The following is a 15,328-nucleotide window of genomic DNA, read 5'->3' as shown; positions in this document are numbered from 1 at the left end:
AACAGTCCAAACCGCAGAGCGCCCCCATAAACAGTCCAAACCGCAGAGCACCCCCATAAACAGTCCAAACAGCAGAGCACCCCCATAAACAGTCCAAACCGCAGATTGCCCCCATAAACAGTCCAAACAGCAGAGCACCCCCATAAACAGTCCAAACCGCAGATTGCCCCCATAAACAGTCCAAACCGCAGAGCACCCCCATAAACAGTCCAAACCGCAGATTGCCCCCATAAACAGTCCAAACCACAGAGCACCCCCATAAACAGTCCAAACCGCAGAGCACCCCCATAAACAGTCCAAACAGCAAAGTGCCCCCATAAACAGTCTAATCAGAGCTCAGTTTTCATTTTCTTGGAGCAGATTAAGAAATAAGAGCAGAGCTGTGATTGGCTGCCCTGGGCGATCGGTACATGTACAGTATGCAGCACCGAGTACGTGGAGGCGGCCATTACGGCTACATGGGAAGAGCAGACCGGCCACCAATATGGCTGCAGACTGATTGGATGTGGAAATTATATATATATATATAGAATCACTTTTCTTCCTCAGAAAAGGATTGTCCTCGGCCTCCCATCTAACGGCAGATACTTAATAAAAAACCAAAGCGCTGCAGTGTCTGTGAAGCTTCTCCTAAACTGCTGCCCGTGTTTTTTGTGGATCTATGAAAATTAAAAAAGAATGTGTGAATCCAACCTCGGGGTCTGTTTACACAGAGCTTTTTTTGCAGCATTTTTTATGGGTTGTTTCTGTGGTGTTTTTTTGATCTGCTGGGTGTTTTGTCAATTGTTTCAGTGTTTTTCACCCATTCAAATGAATGGAGGGGAAATAAAATATCCTTAAAAACGCAACAAAAAATGCTCGTATTGTAAGAAGTGTTTTTCGCCGGCCACTGTGATGGTTTTTGGAGCAGAAATAAACGCTGCAAAAATGCAAAGTGTAAACATGCCCTAAAATGTGCAGAAAGGTCTATTACTTCCCACCAGGAAATAGGATCATTCTCAGTGGTAAAATCTCTCATTTTAGTAAATGGAAAAACTCAAAATCTGACTGAAATTGGAAAGTCCGTAAGAGAAGGGTCAGCCATAATATACTGAACAGCCATGATGTGGCAGCAACCATTGTGGACAATCAACTAACTTTGCTAAATCAGCCGCGGCTCTCCCCAGAATAGAGGTATATAGTATATCCATTAGTATGGACGGAGTCCAGGGAGACTAATGGGCACAGCCGCAGGGGACTGCGATATTAATAAGTGGTGTTATATGGAAGTGATATAGATGCTGAATTGGTAAAGAAATCAGGACCATAGAACTGTCAATTTTGAAGATTTATGTGAGTAGCTAAAAGAATTATGTGAATAATGACATTAGCTAAAACGAAGGTGGAGATTATTATTATTATTATTATTTATTATTATAGCGCCATTTATTCCATGGCACTTTACATGTGATAGGGATATACATAACAAAAGCATTTACATAATCTTAACAAAACGAGTCAGCGACTGGTACAGGAGGAGCGAGGACCCTGCCCGCGAGGGCTCACATTCTAGAAGGGATGGGTGAGGATACAGTAGGTGAGGGTAGAGCAGGTCGTGCAGTGGTGTTTATTGCAGGTTGTAGGCTAGTCGGAAGAGGTGGGTCTTCAGGTTCCTTTTGAAGGTTTCCACGGTCAGCGAGAGTCTGATATGTTGGGGTAGAGAGTTCCAGAGTAGGGGGGATGCACAGAAGATATCTTGTATACGATTGTGGGAGGAGGAGATAAGAGGGGAGTAGAGCAGGAAATCTTGTGAGGATCGGAGGTTGCGTGCAGGTAAGTACCGGGAGACTAGGTCACAGATGTATGGAGGAGACAGGTTGTGGCTTTGTATGCCATGGTTAGAGTTTTGAACTGAATTCTCTGGGCAATGGGGAGCCAGTGAAGGGATTGACAGAGGAGAGGCCGGGGAATAGCGGGGGGACAGGTGGATTAGTCAAGCAGCAGAGTTTAGGATAGATTGGAGGGGTGCGAGAGTGTTAGAAGGGAGGCCACAGAGCAGGAGGTTGCAGTAGTCGAGGCGGGATATGATGAGGGCATGCACTAGTGTTTTTGCAGATTATAGGATTATAATGGGTTTGTCGCAATACACATAGATGTCCTATCATTGCTTGCTTTGTCCTAAAATGTATTCGCCTTTTGCCGTAGTTTGTCGTTTACTTTCTCTATGTATAAAAAGACCCTTATACTGCTATCGGGGGTCCAGACCACCCACCACCCTCTCATCTGGACACCTGCGTGTGTCTGCAGGCTTCTCTAAGAAACCTCAGTCGCTGCTTCTAAGAGGAATTGTCTACAGTTTGTTCTCAGAACTTTCTAACAGCGCCCGCCTAAGGCCACGTTCAGTATTGGGTCAGTATTTTACATCAGTATTTATAAGCCAAAACCAGGAGTGGAACAGTCAGAGGAGAAGTATAATAGAAACGCGTCACCACTTCTGTATTTTTCGGCCACTCCTGCAGAATTTGTTCTTGTTACTTGCGGATGTTGTTACAGTTTTCGCTCGTTGTAATGTATGGGGAAATCTTATCTATAAAAATACTTGTGACTTTCCAGAACTCCCACAGAAAATCCGATACAAATCCAAGTGATTTCCTCCGGAAAATAGGTTCATATAGAGTAAATTCACGTTGGAAAAATCATGATCGAAAATGCCCAGAACATTCTTCCGGTCTTACGTCGAGCAAAGTAACGCTCCATGCATGACACACATCTGAATATAAATGTACAACTTTTCTTTAAAATAAATAATAAAATTACCCATTTGAAAAAAGTGGTGAATACGACCGGGAAAGCATCTGCTGATTTCAGCTGTTCTCACATGGCGAATTAGTCTCTCCTGGCTTTGCACAACCCGGACAGTCTACAGCACAGCACTGATTTACAACTGCTTAACCTGCTGGAATTCGCTGCTGCGTAGGTGTCACGGGTGCATTAAAGGTGACAGACAGTCACCCTGCAGTTGGTTGCAGGAGATATCTATGTTTGGCATTACAGACGTCTTCTTAGAGGCTACCTCCCTTTGGCTAATTAGCTCTCTGGCCTGGGTGTATAAATACCTGGTGTGTCTGAGAGGGAGGTGCTGGCGATATTCATTACTACTTGTGAGGCTTTAGCAAGAGCAGTACTTCATCCTCTCTGGAGCTTGAGGCCGTGTGCACAATTGGAGTCGTCTAAAGCTAAGCAATCCCCCTCCCCGTTTGTCTATAGAGTTTAGTGGAGATCGACTAGTGCTCATCTCCTTCCTTCCCTAGCCTTAGCCATACGCCAGGGAAAGTCAGGGTGAGGCACGTGTGCGGCGATTGGTGAAGAGCCAATATAGGGACCGTAGTTGAGACAGGTGTGACATTAGTCCAGACTAGGAGGTCTCCTTTTCCTCTGTGTTGCACTAAGTTTTTCCCACACCTTGCGTAACAGGATGTTGGAGCATCTGTACAAGCAATGTAAAATGGTGACGTACAGTGCCGGCAAAAAAAATCTTTACACTTGCGCAGCAAAAAAAAACTTTACATATAAAATCCACATCATAATTTCACTTTTTAAAAGTGTACACAATGGGGGAGATAATAAAAAAACTGTCTAATATTAAAGCTGGCTTTGTTGCAAATATCAACCAATCAATGCTCAGTTTTCACTTCTCTGGTCAAGCGAAAGCTGCACTCTTATTGGTTGTTATGTGCAGCTCTGCCAGTTTTGCTATTAGGCAGTCTTTTATTATCTCCCTCAGTTTTATATTATCTCCCACAATGGGTCGAAAGAAGCTTAAAATGGAAGAGAAATCCCGTGCCTTGACTCTGCTCGTGGAGGGGGATTCAGTGATTGCTGTAGCTAGAGATCTGGGAGTGTCAAGAGAAGCAATTTTCAACTGAAGCGGTTGGCGGCATCATTGCCTCCTGGGATGGTACCGCAGAGGAAGTCAGGCTCTGGCGCACCTAAGAAGACTTCACCAAGGACTGATAAGCTTCTGGAGCGTGAAGTGATGTCACATCCTTCTATAACTGCCGTTGAAATAAAAAATAAGTACCCTACGCTCCTCCAGAACATCGCAACTAGGACAATTCGTCACCGCCTGCAGAAGGACCTGAGTCTACCAAGTTGCCGTGCCGCAAAGAAGCCCCTGCTCACAGCAGCAATGAAGAAGAAACGGCTTGCCTTTTGTAAGAAATATCAAGATTGGACATCTGAAGAGTGGAAGAAAGTGATGTTTAGTGATGAGAGCACTTTCAGGCTGGTCAGGGGAGGCTCAAAGCTTGTGCGTCGTCCGAGTACAGTGTCACGTTATGACCCAAAATATACAGTTAAGACTGTTAAACACCCTGACAGTGTGATGGTGTGGGGTGCATTCAGTGGAAGCATGGGCAGGGCAGGTTTGTACTTCCTTCCCAAGATTATAACTATGAAAGCAAGCAATTATATTACTGTTTTGGAAGAACACATGCTTACTTTTTGGGTCATACATCAGTGTGATTACTTTATGCATGATGGAGCCCCTGTCCACAAAGCCAAGGCCGTGAGAAAGTTTCTCAGTGACCATAACATTAACATTTTAGAGTGGCCAGGTAATTCCCCTGACCTTAACCCCATAGAAAATGCCTGGAATTTAATGAAAAACAAGGTTCAAGAGACACGACCCAGCAACATCAACAATCTAAAGGAGGTGCTGAAGACACTGTGGGTAAACATGGACTCCACATACTTAGCCAGCCTTGCCGAGTCCATGCCTAAACGACTGCAGATGGTGATAAAATGTAAGGGTGACATGACAAAATACTAATTGTAATAAAATATCCACAATAAAACACTTGAATCCACTTGAATATTAAGATTTTGTGGTTTCATTGTACTTGTAAAGATTTTTTTTGCCGGCACTGTACTATATCATATAGCAGCTAAACTGGAATGCGAGTTATTTTGAGATCCAACATTGGGAGCTGATGAGAAGGGCTGCCAAACGTCCAGGCACTTTTGTGCAGTGTCCTCAAATTTAAGGTCTCCGTGATTTTTTTTTTTTTGAAGCTGAAGAAAATTATACAGATTTTTATTGTAATTATCATTTTGCAGTTTACAGTGAATGCTGCCAACGTCTTTATATCAGTATTATGGGCAGTATCACTTATAATATTTTATTATAGTTTTCCATTGTGTCAGTAAAAAATATAGTCTGTCCGTGATCTTTTGATAAGATATGCAGAAAAAATTAAGTCGAGTTGGCAACCCTGCTGATGAGGGACATATGTCACCTACTCAAGTCCTTTGCAGAGGCTACAAAATCTGTCAGTAGGGATAACGGTGGAACCAAATTTTTTCCTCCACGTATTTATCCTGGAAAAAATTCAAATGCAAAAAGGTATTGAGAAAGAACAGCAACTTGCACATGTTTCTTGCCACCCTGTCACAGTTGAGGACCCTTAAGGTGTATGTTACATGCTGCAGTATGTAGAAAAAGAGAAGATGCACCAATTGGATATGGAGAGGGACACAGAGTTAGCACAGGCATAGGACGAGTCTGAATGACTACGTTGGCCATGACAACTAACAGTCACAGCTGGGTGATAAAAGTGAACCAAATGGGCCCTTGGTATTGCCGGCCAGCATGACATGCTGTATGCTGGATTACTTGTGGGATGACGTGCATAATGTTACAATAAAGCAAAAGGATGACTATTGGATAGCCATACTTCTAATTACTATTTCACTTTCAAAACAGCTAGCCTGTTCCAGCTCCCTAAATAAAAGGGATAATTTTTGGGACAGCTTGAGAAAAAAGGTTCTTAATTTAGCAAAGGGAAAAAAAAAGAAGCTCTTGCTACTCCCCCAAACAGGGATAATTTTTAAACCACTCCATATGAAAAAGCCACTGCTTCTTCCGTTTGCACCACCTGTGTATAAAACACCAGCAAGGCAGGCATCTGCCCTCAAAAAGAGATAATTTTTACGCTGTTTTTATGATTAAAGAAGCCTAAAAAGTCTGATATTACAGTGTATTGTGAAATGGTAACTGTTGATAACCAACAGCCTATCTGATTTCCAATAGCAGGTTGAGGTCACTTGGACATTCATAAGGCTGAATTTGCGTTAAAGAGCTCAAATGGGTGCAGTACAGCCCTAGTAAAGTAGGTTATACACATTTTCCAGGCTACGAGAGGCTTTTGAAAAGTGAGTCACAGCTAAATCAATTTTTTTTTTTTTTAGAAAATTTAGCCAAGCTGGCGCATTTCAGTTTCTTATATGGCTGCACAGCGGAGCTGTTTTTGGGACTTGATAAATGATATATTTCTGGCAGCAGATAGGGGGAGCTGAATACACCTGTCTGCAGAGACCTCCACCTAGTGGTTGCCCATTGCAAAATTCGATTTAGCTGTGTCTTTGGGGCTGTTCACATCAGGTTTTAAGCCTCTGGTTGGTATAATGGAGCCCTATGGATTACCCCTGGTGTGTACGCCAGGAGCCTTCCCAGCCTATATGCCCAGTATATACTGCATATAGGGCATATGCTGGGTACATAGACTGGGAAGGCCCCTGGCATACACACCAGGGGTTAATAAACATCTCCTGACTTGCCTTGCTTCCTATATGACCCATATGGCTTTTATTGCATCCACCACATAGTCCGGAATGATATAGCTGGCAAAAAAAAACAAAAAACAACATACTTTGAAATCATCACATAATAAAAACAAAAATGTGTTTAATAAAAATGGTAAAATTTCACAATAACAGCCCAGAATTATAAACAGCATGAAGCGAAACGGACCATACCCTCATCCCTTATAGCCGCTATCGGGAGACAGAACGCAGCAGTATAAACAGTACGTAAATCTTATATCTGTACACGACTGAACGTATTAATGACGGGTCAGACAGAGCTCCATCAGAAAATGTGGTATTTGCAGAAGAAACACAATGGGTGTAAGATACCTGCAGCAATGGCGACAAGTGGGCATACGAGAGGAAAACAGCACCGCCCTTGTGCATGGGCCGTGCCTGATATTGCAATCTAACGTCAATGGGGCTGAGCTGCAATACCAGAGACAACCACAGATCAGAGTGGCGCTGTTTTGAACACGCACAAAAAAAAATCTGCTATAAAACATTCTTCTTTATGACCTAGAGGGGAATAACACTGAGGCACAGCCGACCTTCACTTGGGCTGCTCAACCGCTTGGCCGAAGAGGAGAAGCCGACAGCTGGTTATCTATGGTCCGCGTGACTTATCATAAGTGGGTGACGTCCACATGATCGAACATGGAGGAGGACGAGGACATAAGCAGTGGCATATCGTTATTACAGAGCGTCCAGGAGAATCTGTACCATTACCTCCTTCCCTAATCTGCGACTTCCCGACAGTGCATTTACTGCAATAAATATATAGTATTAATACATTTGCATAGTTAGAACTCGGCTTATTACTATTATCCTAATTGTCAATATATACATACGGGGGGTAATGGGCAGTTAGTATCCGGTCTGTTATTGGGTCATATTCACATGTGTTCAGCTTTACATGCATTTTTTACCCCTATACATTAAGGAGATCAAATCAGAAATAAAAATTTGCATTTTCTGCCACTGAATTAACAATATCTATAGATTTGCTTATTTTTCAAATAAACCCACTCCACTTGTAAAGGTAATTGGCTGCAGACTGTGCTGCCAATCCACCAAGTATGAACAAGGGCTTAAAATACATATGTTGTGTCCCATTTTACACTTGACAATAAATGTATTTAATAATTATTGCTATAAATAAATACTGTATTTTTTGGACTATAAGATGCACTTTTTTTTTTTTTTTTTTTTTTTTTTAGCAAGGAAAAAAATAATCTTGCTGAGAGAAGTATACAGCGGCACAACTCTCTCCTCCAGCCAGATACCGATGTCTGATCTGTGCAGGACCGGAGAGGAAGCCGCCGCCGCCAGGACCTGCACATCACTAAAGATGAACGGACGCTGCAGGTCCTGACTAGTCGCAGGTCTTTTTAAGTCATGTGATAAGTCAAGAAAAATGTGGTAATGTGGGAGAGCTGCGGGCGCGCATGTGGGAGAGCTGCGGGTGCGTGCATGTAGGAAAGCTGTATGTGTGCACGCGCGCGTGGGCATGTAGGAGAGCTGTGTGTGCATATAGCACAGCTGAATGAGCGTGTACTGTATAAAGCCATATGTGTACAATGCAAATGCTGCAGCAAAACACTAACAGATCTACTAACATCCCCTAATTCACCCTAGTGCATTAAAATTAACCTATATTGCCCCCCCCTCCACTTCTTTACACCAACAGGGAAATTTTAATTAGTATGAAATATGTTTTACATATTTTCTGCTGTGTATAACATGGTTCGTCCTTCAGTCCAACAAAAAAAAAAAAGAGGTACACGATTCATATAGAAAGATTGAAGTAAACTGGAGCCCAGCTGTGTCAAAACTACAATTTCCAACCTGCGGTAAGTTTCTGACCCCTGAATTGTGGTCTTCAGCCTAAGACTTTCCAGCTGTCAAACGTCTAAAATTCACAGACAGTGTATGCTGGGAGTTGTAGTTCTACAGTGATTGGATGGGGCTACAATGTGTTAAAAAAAATTGCTTTTAATGATTCAGTGCTTAAAAGGAAATTTCATCTTCATGGATGATGGTCCCAGGATCAGGAAAAAAAAATAAAAAATCCTATACCCACCTCCAGGTCTGGAGGCTCCCGTCTGCATTAACTATGCCATCACCCGCCATCTCAAGGCATCACATGACCGCTGTCCAGCTTCTTGGCTCAGAATGAGATGGGTGCAGCAGATCAGCAGCCGCTTATTGGCTGCAGTGGTCACGTGGCGCCCACTTTGGGTGTCGAAGCCTTCAGACCCATAGGTGAGACAGTAGCGAGTGCGCTGGTCCGAGAAGAGAGTATAGGATTTTTTTATTATTATTATTACCCCACACTGGACCAAAACCAATCACTTTTAAAATAAGGGAAAAAAAAAAAAAAGGTCCATATCGTGCATCCACCTTATCCTAACATCTCCCCATTAGCTCGGTTTTGGCAATTTATGTATGAAAAATACAGCAGGGTATTATATAATTAGTAAAATCTGTAGAAAAACTGAGGTATCCGCCTTGTGCATAAATCTTCAGTGGAAATAGAACAAACAGGGCGTGCGGTGTCCATCCAGGAGAGTCTGATTCTCAGCGGCGGCCATTATTGTGTTCATCGTAAGACTTAAATAAAGTTTGAAATAAAAAAAAAAAAAACTCTCTTTCTCCGACATCCTCAATGTTATTCGTGGCCGTTGGCTTGTTTCTCCGCCTGCTCCAGCACTTGCACTAAAATCTCATCGATCACGTCCACATCGTAGTCCACCTGCTCCAAGTCCAGGTCTGGCATCAGCGTGGTGAGTAACTGGGCCACGTGAACCCGGAGTGTCCGTAACTTTGTCCTGTAAAGGGAGAAATGTATAAAAAAGACATGTAAGGTGTGTATGCGAGAAAAGGGGGGAAAATTAATGCTCCTTTAACCCTGCGGGCTCTGCTGCTGCAAGACTATGACCCCCCCCCCCCCCATCTTGTCTCCGGCTGTCACTTAAAAGGCGGCATATACTGTTGTTATATACCAATTTTACTGCACACGGAGGTGACAATTTTGGGAAATTCAGCTATTAATGGGCTGATCTTGGGGGCCTGATATTGAAATAGCAGTAAAGAGTCAGGGGGGTGGAGCTGCTTGCCTAAGCAGTCAGGCTGGTGCTGCCCCCCCCCCAGGCCGGGTATGTCCCCTACAAGCCACATCCAGACGCATGTGTCATATGCGCAGTGCCCAGAGGCTAGAATACCTGGTCCAGGATGGGTAAAGGCGGGTTTTACTGTTTGGCAGACAGGCTCTGCCTCCGTGGCTTTAATCAGTAAAAGTTGGAAGACTAGGAGGAAAAAATAAAATGGAAGTGTAGAAATGAAAATTGGCCACGGCGGGAAGGGGTTGTATTAAAAAACAAGGCTAATTTTTTTTTTTTTTACAGACTGTATTGAATATTTCAGTTCACAGAAAGTCACTGAAATGGGATTAAGCTGCAATACCAAACACAACCACTGAGCAGGAGTGGCACCGCTTCAAATCTCATACAACTGCAGCACGGTGGCTCAGTGGTTAGCACTGCAGCCTTACAGCACTGGGGTCCTGGATTCAAATCCCACCAAGGACAACATCTGCAAGGAGTTTGTATGTTCTCCCAGTGTTTGCGTGGGTTTCCTCCGGGTTCTCCGGTTTCCTCCCACACTCCAAAGACATACTGATAGGGAATGTAGATTGTGAGCCCCAATGGGGACAGTGATAATAATGTCTATAAAGCGCTGTGGAATTAATGGCGCTATATACGTGAGTAAAATAAATAATTAAAAAAAATAAACCCCAAAGTCCTACATACCTCTCTTCTGTCAGGTCACTGATGGAGGCACTACTCTCGTTAGCGGCTTCCTTTAGTTGCTGTATTTCCATCTTGAGTTGTTTATTCTCGGCCTCCAGCTTCTTCTTCTCCTGCTGTAACCGCTCGATCTGGAAGATGCATGTAATGGAGAGGGTTATATGATGGACCATTTTTCTGGAGGTTTTTTTGCTCTTTTTTTTATATCATCAATGAAGATTGTACAATTTTAATGAGTTAAGCTGGAATCTCTTACTGGTACAGCCAATTTCTTTAATTCACTGTTACCAATATATTATGTTCCAGGAGTAATTGAAGTGTCTAGCATTTCTCTTTTTGGACATATTGTAAATAATATGTAATCACCGCTGTAGATTCCATGAACTTAAAGGGGGCTTGTCACCAAATTTTTCATGTTGAACTGGACACATGAGGTAATAGCAGCTGCAAAGTGGAATAAAATGTGTTTTTTCTTCTAGTTTCGCCTCCCCATTGCAGAGCTATTAAGCACTTAAACTTTTTTTTTCTTTTCAGTCCAAGTGGATGTAATCAGTTTTCACCGAGTGGCGTATACTACTTCTCCCTGTACAAGTTGCCCAATCATAAGCAGGCAGCCACACAGCAGAAAAAGAACACGCCCCCCACCATAGCTTAGGGCAGGGTTCTCCCTGTGTGAGAAGTAATGATACAGCTCTGATCTCCTCTTCTAGCCTCCTGCATGATTAGGAAGTGCTAGGAGATTAGAGCACAGAGACTCACACCTTTCCAATAAAGTCTCTGTGGAGGAAGGGTCAGCTTAGTTGAGTGTCACATTACAATCCCTTCTATCAGCTCTCCTCCTCTCCTAGTATAGTCGCTCTCCTCCTCTCCTAGTATAGTCAGCTCTTCTGTACTGCCCAACAAATTGCCTGTCCAGAGATGAGTCAGTAACCACAGTTAAGTCTGTTGTGCTCAAAAGTTGCATTGAGCACAAAAAACAAAAAAGTGTGACTCATCTCTGGACAGGCAGTTTGGGGAGGGAAGGTACAGCAGAATTGACAGTGCTAGAAGAGGAGAAGAGCTGATAGAAGAGTTTGTAATGTGACATGTGTTGCTCTGCTGCCTCTCCCTCCCCCCAAGGGGACCTTATCTGAAAGGTGTAAGTCATCTGTGCTCTAATTTCCCACTAGATTAGACCAGGATATCAGAGCTGTATCCTTACATCTCACACACTGAAAAACCTGCTCTCAGCTGTTCTTTTTCTTCTGTGTTGCTTCCTGCTTATGATTGGGCGACTCATACAGGGAGAAGAAGTACACGCCCCCCCAGTAGAAACTAACTGATAACTTTTGTTAAGCCATGTGGGCGTTCTCATTAGGTGCCAAATACGTTGATTGCTAATATTTCCTCTACAGAGATGAGAAATTAAAAAGGGGGAAAAAAAATAAATAAATTCCACTCTGCAGTCACTATTACATTGTGGGTCCGGTTCAACATGAAAAATTTGTTGAAAGGTCTTCTTCAAGTGTTTTATTGACCTAAACCACCAGGGACTGTGGTATTAACTTCTTCACTATCTCAGACCACCAGGGTTGTTCCCATTAATCCAGACAGATCACCAGGAGAGCAACATTTTGTCTCAGCGATCAGAGAAATTCTTTAGGCGTCTCTGATTTATCTAGACTTTGCATAGAACCCCCTATTGTCACGCACGGTGTCGGACAATAGTGCAACATAAGACTAAGTGCAACACGAAGGGAAGAGCGGGAGGAAGCCCAAACACTAGGGAAAGCGGGGAGTGGAGACCCCTAGGCAGATCCAAAACCACCCTGACTACCCTACCGTCCCTATGTTGGTTCCACACCAATCGCTGAGCAGGACCCTAAACCCTGTATGTCCCTAGAGCTAGGCCCTAGATAGGGAGGGGGAGAGGTGAGCACTGGTCAGGCCCCACTGCAAACTAAAGACAACAAGGTAGACAAACAAAGTGGACTTAGCTTGAGCAGACACCAGAGGAGAAACGCCAACTGTCCTCCAAGGGCACCAGAGAAGAAGCTAGCCAACAGCTAGTGCTCCAAGCATGCACAAGGGTACATAGAAGTATCACCGGCGATTGCCTGGAGCAAACAGAGTTTATAACTCTCGTGCAAGGGTGTGCCAATCAGCAGCAGGAGGGAGGTCACCACTGGGACTTAAAAGGAAGAAGGATTAAGAAGGCGTCTGCAATGCCAAGCCCAGTGACCTTCTACAGCTAGATCCAGAGTGACTGTCTATTACGCCTAACACACCCATCTAGATAAATGGCTCCCCTTGGAGGGTACAGTGCCCAGGTGCAAAATTGCCTCTGGTCTGAAGACAAACTTGTATGCAAGTGTAGTGATTTATATTAAAGAAACAATGAAGATTTCTCACCTCCGCTTGGCACTGATCTTTTTCTGCAGAGCAGGTGTCAAGCTTCCGGAAAATGTCATCCAGTTGTAACGCCATGTCGTCGATTTCACTTGTGCTGTCCACTTCTACAATGGGAGAAGAGCCGGACTCGGATTTAAGCTCCTGCAGTTTTTTACACATTAGATTAAGTCTGCTGATTTCTTTTAAGGCCTGTTCATACTTTACGTCCCTGGTAGTGGGAAGAGTCTGTGTTTGCTGGTGAACGGTCTCTTTTTTCATTTGCTGAGCTATGGTTTCCCCCAAGTTTTTCAGTTTAATGCTCAGTTCTTCGCAATGCTTCTTATAGTATTCCTTCTCATCTTGTACCGCGGGGCTGTGATTCTGCTGGTTATGTGTCATGGCACCATTGCAGTTCTGGTACACTTGCTTGCCTGACATCTCCAGACGCCCTTGGCAGTTTCCATAAGAGTTTTCATCATCTTCTTCCTTTTTTACAGTTATTTCTAACCTTTCCGTCTGTGTGGTGGCTGCAGTCATGCCCGAAGGTTCACCCTCCAGACTTTCCATGGGGACAGGGCTAAGACCTGTGCCATTTTCAGGTGTTGCTTTATCACTCTTGGGTTTGGGCGTGCTGACCTCCTCCATGATGATCACATCTCCATCATCTACCTCCATCTCCTTACCATCATCATCGTCGTCATCACCATCAGGAAGCTCTATGGTCTCCGTTACAGTAACCTGTAGCTTCTTAGCCGGCTCGGGAGAATTTTCTTGTGAAAGTAGACGTTTCCGCCTAAAGGTAACGTAAGTAATCAGATTTAGAGGAAGAGATGTAAAAACAAAAGCAAACAACAAAAAAAGTGTAGAAGTAAAATCACCCCCTTTGCCAATATTGTACACAATACCTGTGTTTCTCTAAAAATAAAACAAGGTCCTATATATTTTTTTGCTCTGAAAGATGGGTTAGGGCTTATTTTTAGGGGATGTGCAGTTAAAGGATCTTTGGTGAGATCATGGTCACATGACCGTGATTTGACCAAAGGTCCTAACGCAGTTTTAACTTTGCAATAGAAATACTGGAGGCCGCTAGCCCTGAGTGAGGGTCCTGGGCAATTGACCAGTTTGTCCCCCCCCCCAAAAGCTGGTCCTGACTGTAACTAGGGCTCATTTTTGGAGTAAGGCTTATGTTTTACGCATACTACAAAAATCTTGTAAAATTATGCTAGGGCTTATTTTGGGAAAACACAGTAGTACTTCCTAAATAGAGTGCAGGAACAGAGCATGCACAATATATGGCGAGTGCCGGCCGATGCGCCCCTCTAAGAGCAACAACCATTGCTAGCTCTGAACATCGCTATTTAACCACTTGGATCCTGCTGTCAATCTCTGACATTTAAGTAATTCCTTTGTTTGTGCCAATGGCTTACTATGGCAGCTGCGGGTCCACTGTCATCTTAGTACTCCTAGTTTATGTCTGGGTTTTACAAGTCATTGTAATTTTTGCAATATATTCCAATACTGAAGCATTAGAGTATATAATCCAACTTCAAGTCCCCTTGTATGGACAAACAGAAATAAGTGAAAGTACTACAAATAAATACAAATGTAAAAATATATAAAATCAAATCTGAACAAATAAAGCAATTTTAAAATAAAGAAATAAAACTAAATAAATATATTTGGCATGGCCACGCCTTCTATTAAATATATAATTCACCTGCAATGTCAATTCTGTAAATAAAAGAGAAACAAACTTGTGGATTGGTGTTTTTCGTCATCTTGTAATATCTTTTTTTTTTTTTATTGGAAAAATAAAAATGTTGGAAGTTTTGAAAAATGGCAACACTAAACTAAATACACATATAATATTAATATATATATATCTCTATCTATATCCACACATCATAAAATATATATATATATATATATATATATATATACACACACACACACACACACACACACACACACACACACACAAATTGTCTCTTCAGAGAGGAGGAGGATTAGAACTCTAGTGCCACCTACAGGAAGTAGCAATCCTAAAAGTCAATAGTGACCCTTTAACGAGCCTTGTCACATGACTTGGGATATAAACCAGAACCAAAAACTCAATTTGCAGACACTGTTTCGGGGTACTGCCCCTCGTCAGTGCAAAGTGTGAGATCTGGTTTGGCTGGGTGACAGGTGTCAGACCGGTATCTAAGGGGTAACATTTCTCCTTGTGGAGAGCGACACACACAGACATATATATGGATATCTATCCATCTATATAGTGTTTGAAACAAAAAAAATTCATTATTATTTGTAAATACATTTTAGAGCGTTAATGTCTATATATGTGGCTTAAAACATTTTTTTTGCAATCACAAATAAATTTTATATACAGTCATGGCCAAAAGTTTTGAGAATGACACCAAAATTATATTTTCACATGATCTGCTGGCCTCTGGTTTTTATTAGTGTTTGTCTGATGTTTATATCACATACAGAAATATAATTGCAATCATATTATGAGGACCAAT

At 42.7% G+C, this 15,328-nt stretch overlaps 1 protein-coding gene across 1 annotated transcript in view; it reads right to left on the bottom strand.

The window, feature by feature from the left end:
- Window positions 1–6,704: 6,704 nt before the first annotated feature.
- MORC3 (MORC family CW-type zinc finger 3) overlaps window positions 6,705–15,328 on the bottom strand; it is a 49,699-nt gene continuing 41,075 nt past the window's right edge. Inside the window, exons 15-17 of the mRNA XM_073668388.1 lie at window positions 12,825–13,596; window positions 10,437–10,564; window positions 6,705–9,455 (exon numbers count right to left, since the gene is read on the bottom strand). Coding sequence (XP_073524489.1) covers window positions 9,296–9,455; window positions 10,437–10,564; window positions 12,825–13,596 — 1,060 coding nt within the window. The 3' untranslated portion in view covers window positions 6,705–9,295. The remainder of the gene's footprint in view (window positions 9,456–10,436; window positions 10,565–12,824; window positions 13,597–15,328) is intronic.

This window comes from Phyllobates terribilis, unplaced genomic scaffold (genome assembly GCF_046119375.1).
Source record: "Phyllobates terribilis strain yellow unplaced genomic scaffold, ASM4611937v1 Scaffold_2__4_contigs__length_985480577, whole genome shotgun sequence".
Lineage (NCBI taxonomy): Eukaryota > Metazoa > Chordata > Amphibia > Anura > Dendrobatidae > Phyllobates > Phyllobates terribilis.
The sequence above is the reverse complement of the archived record's forward strand: the minus strand, read 5'-3'. Positions and strand labels throughout refer to the sequence as shown.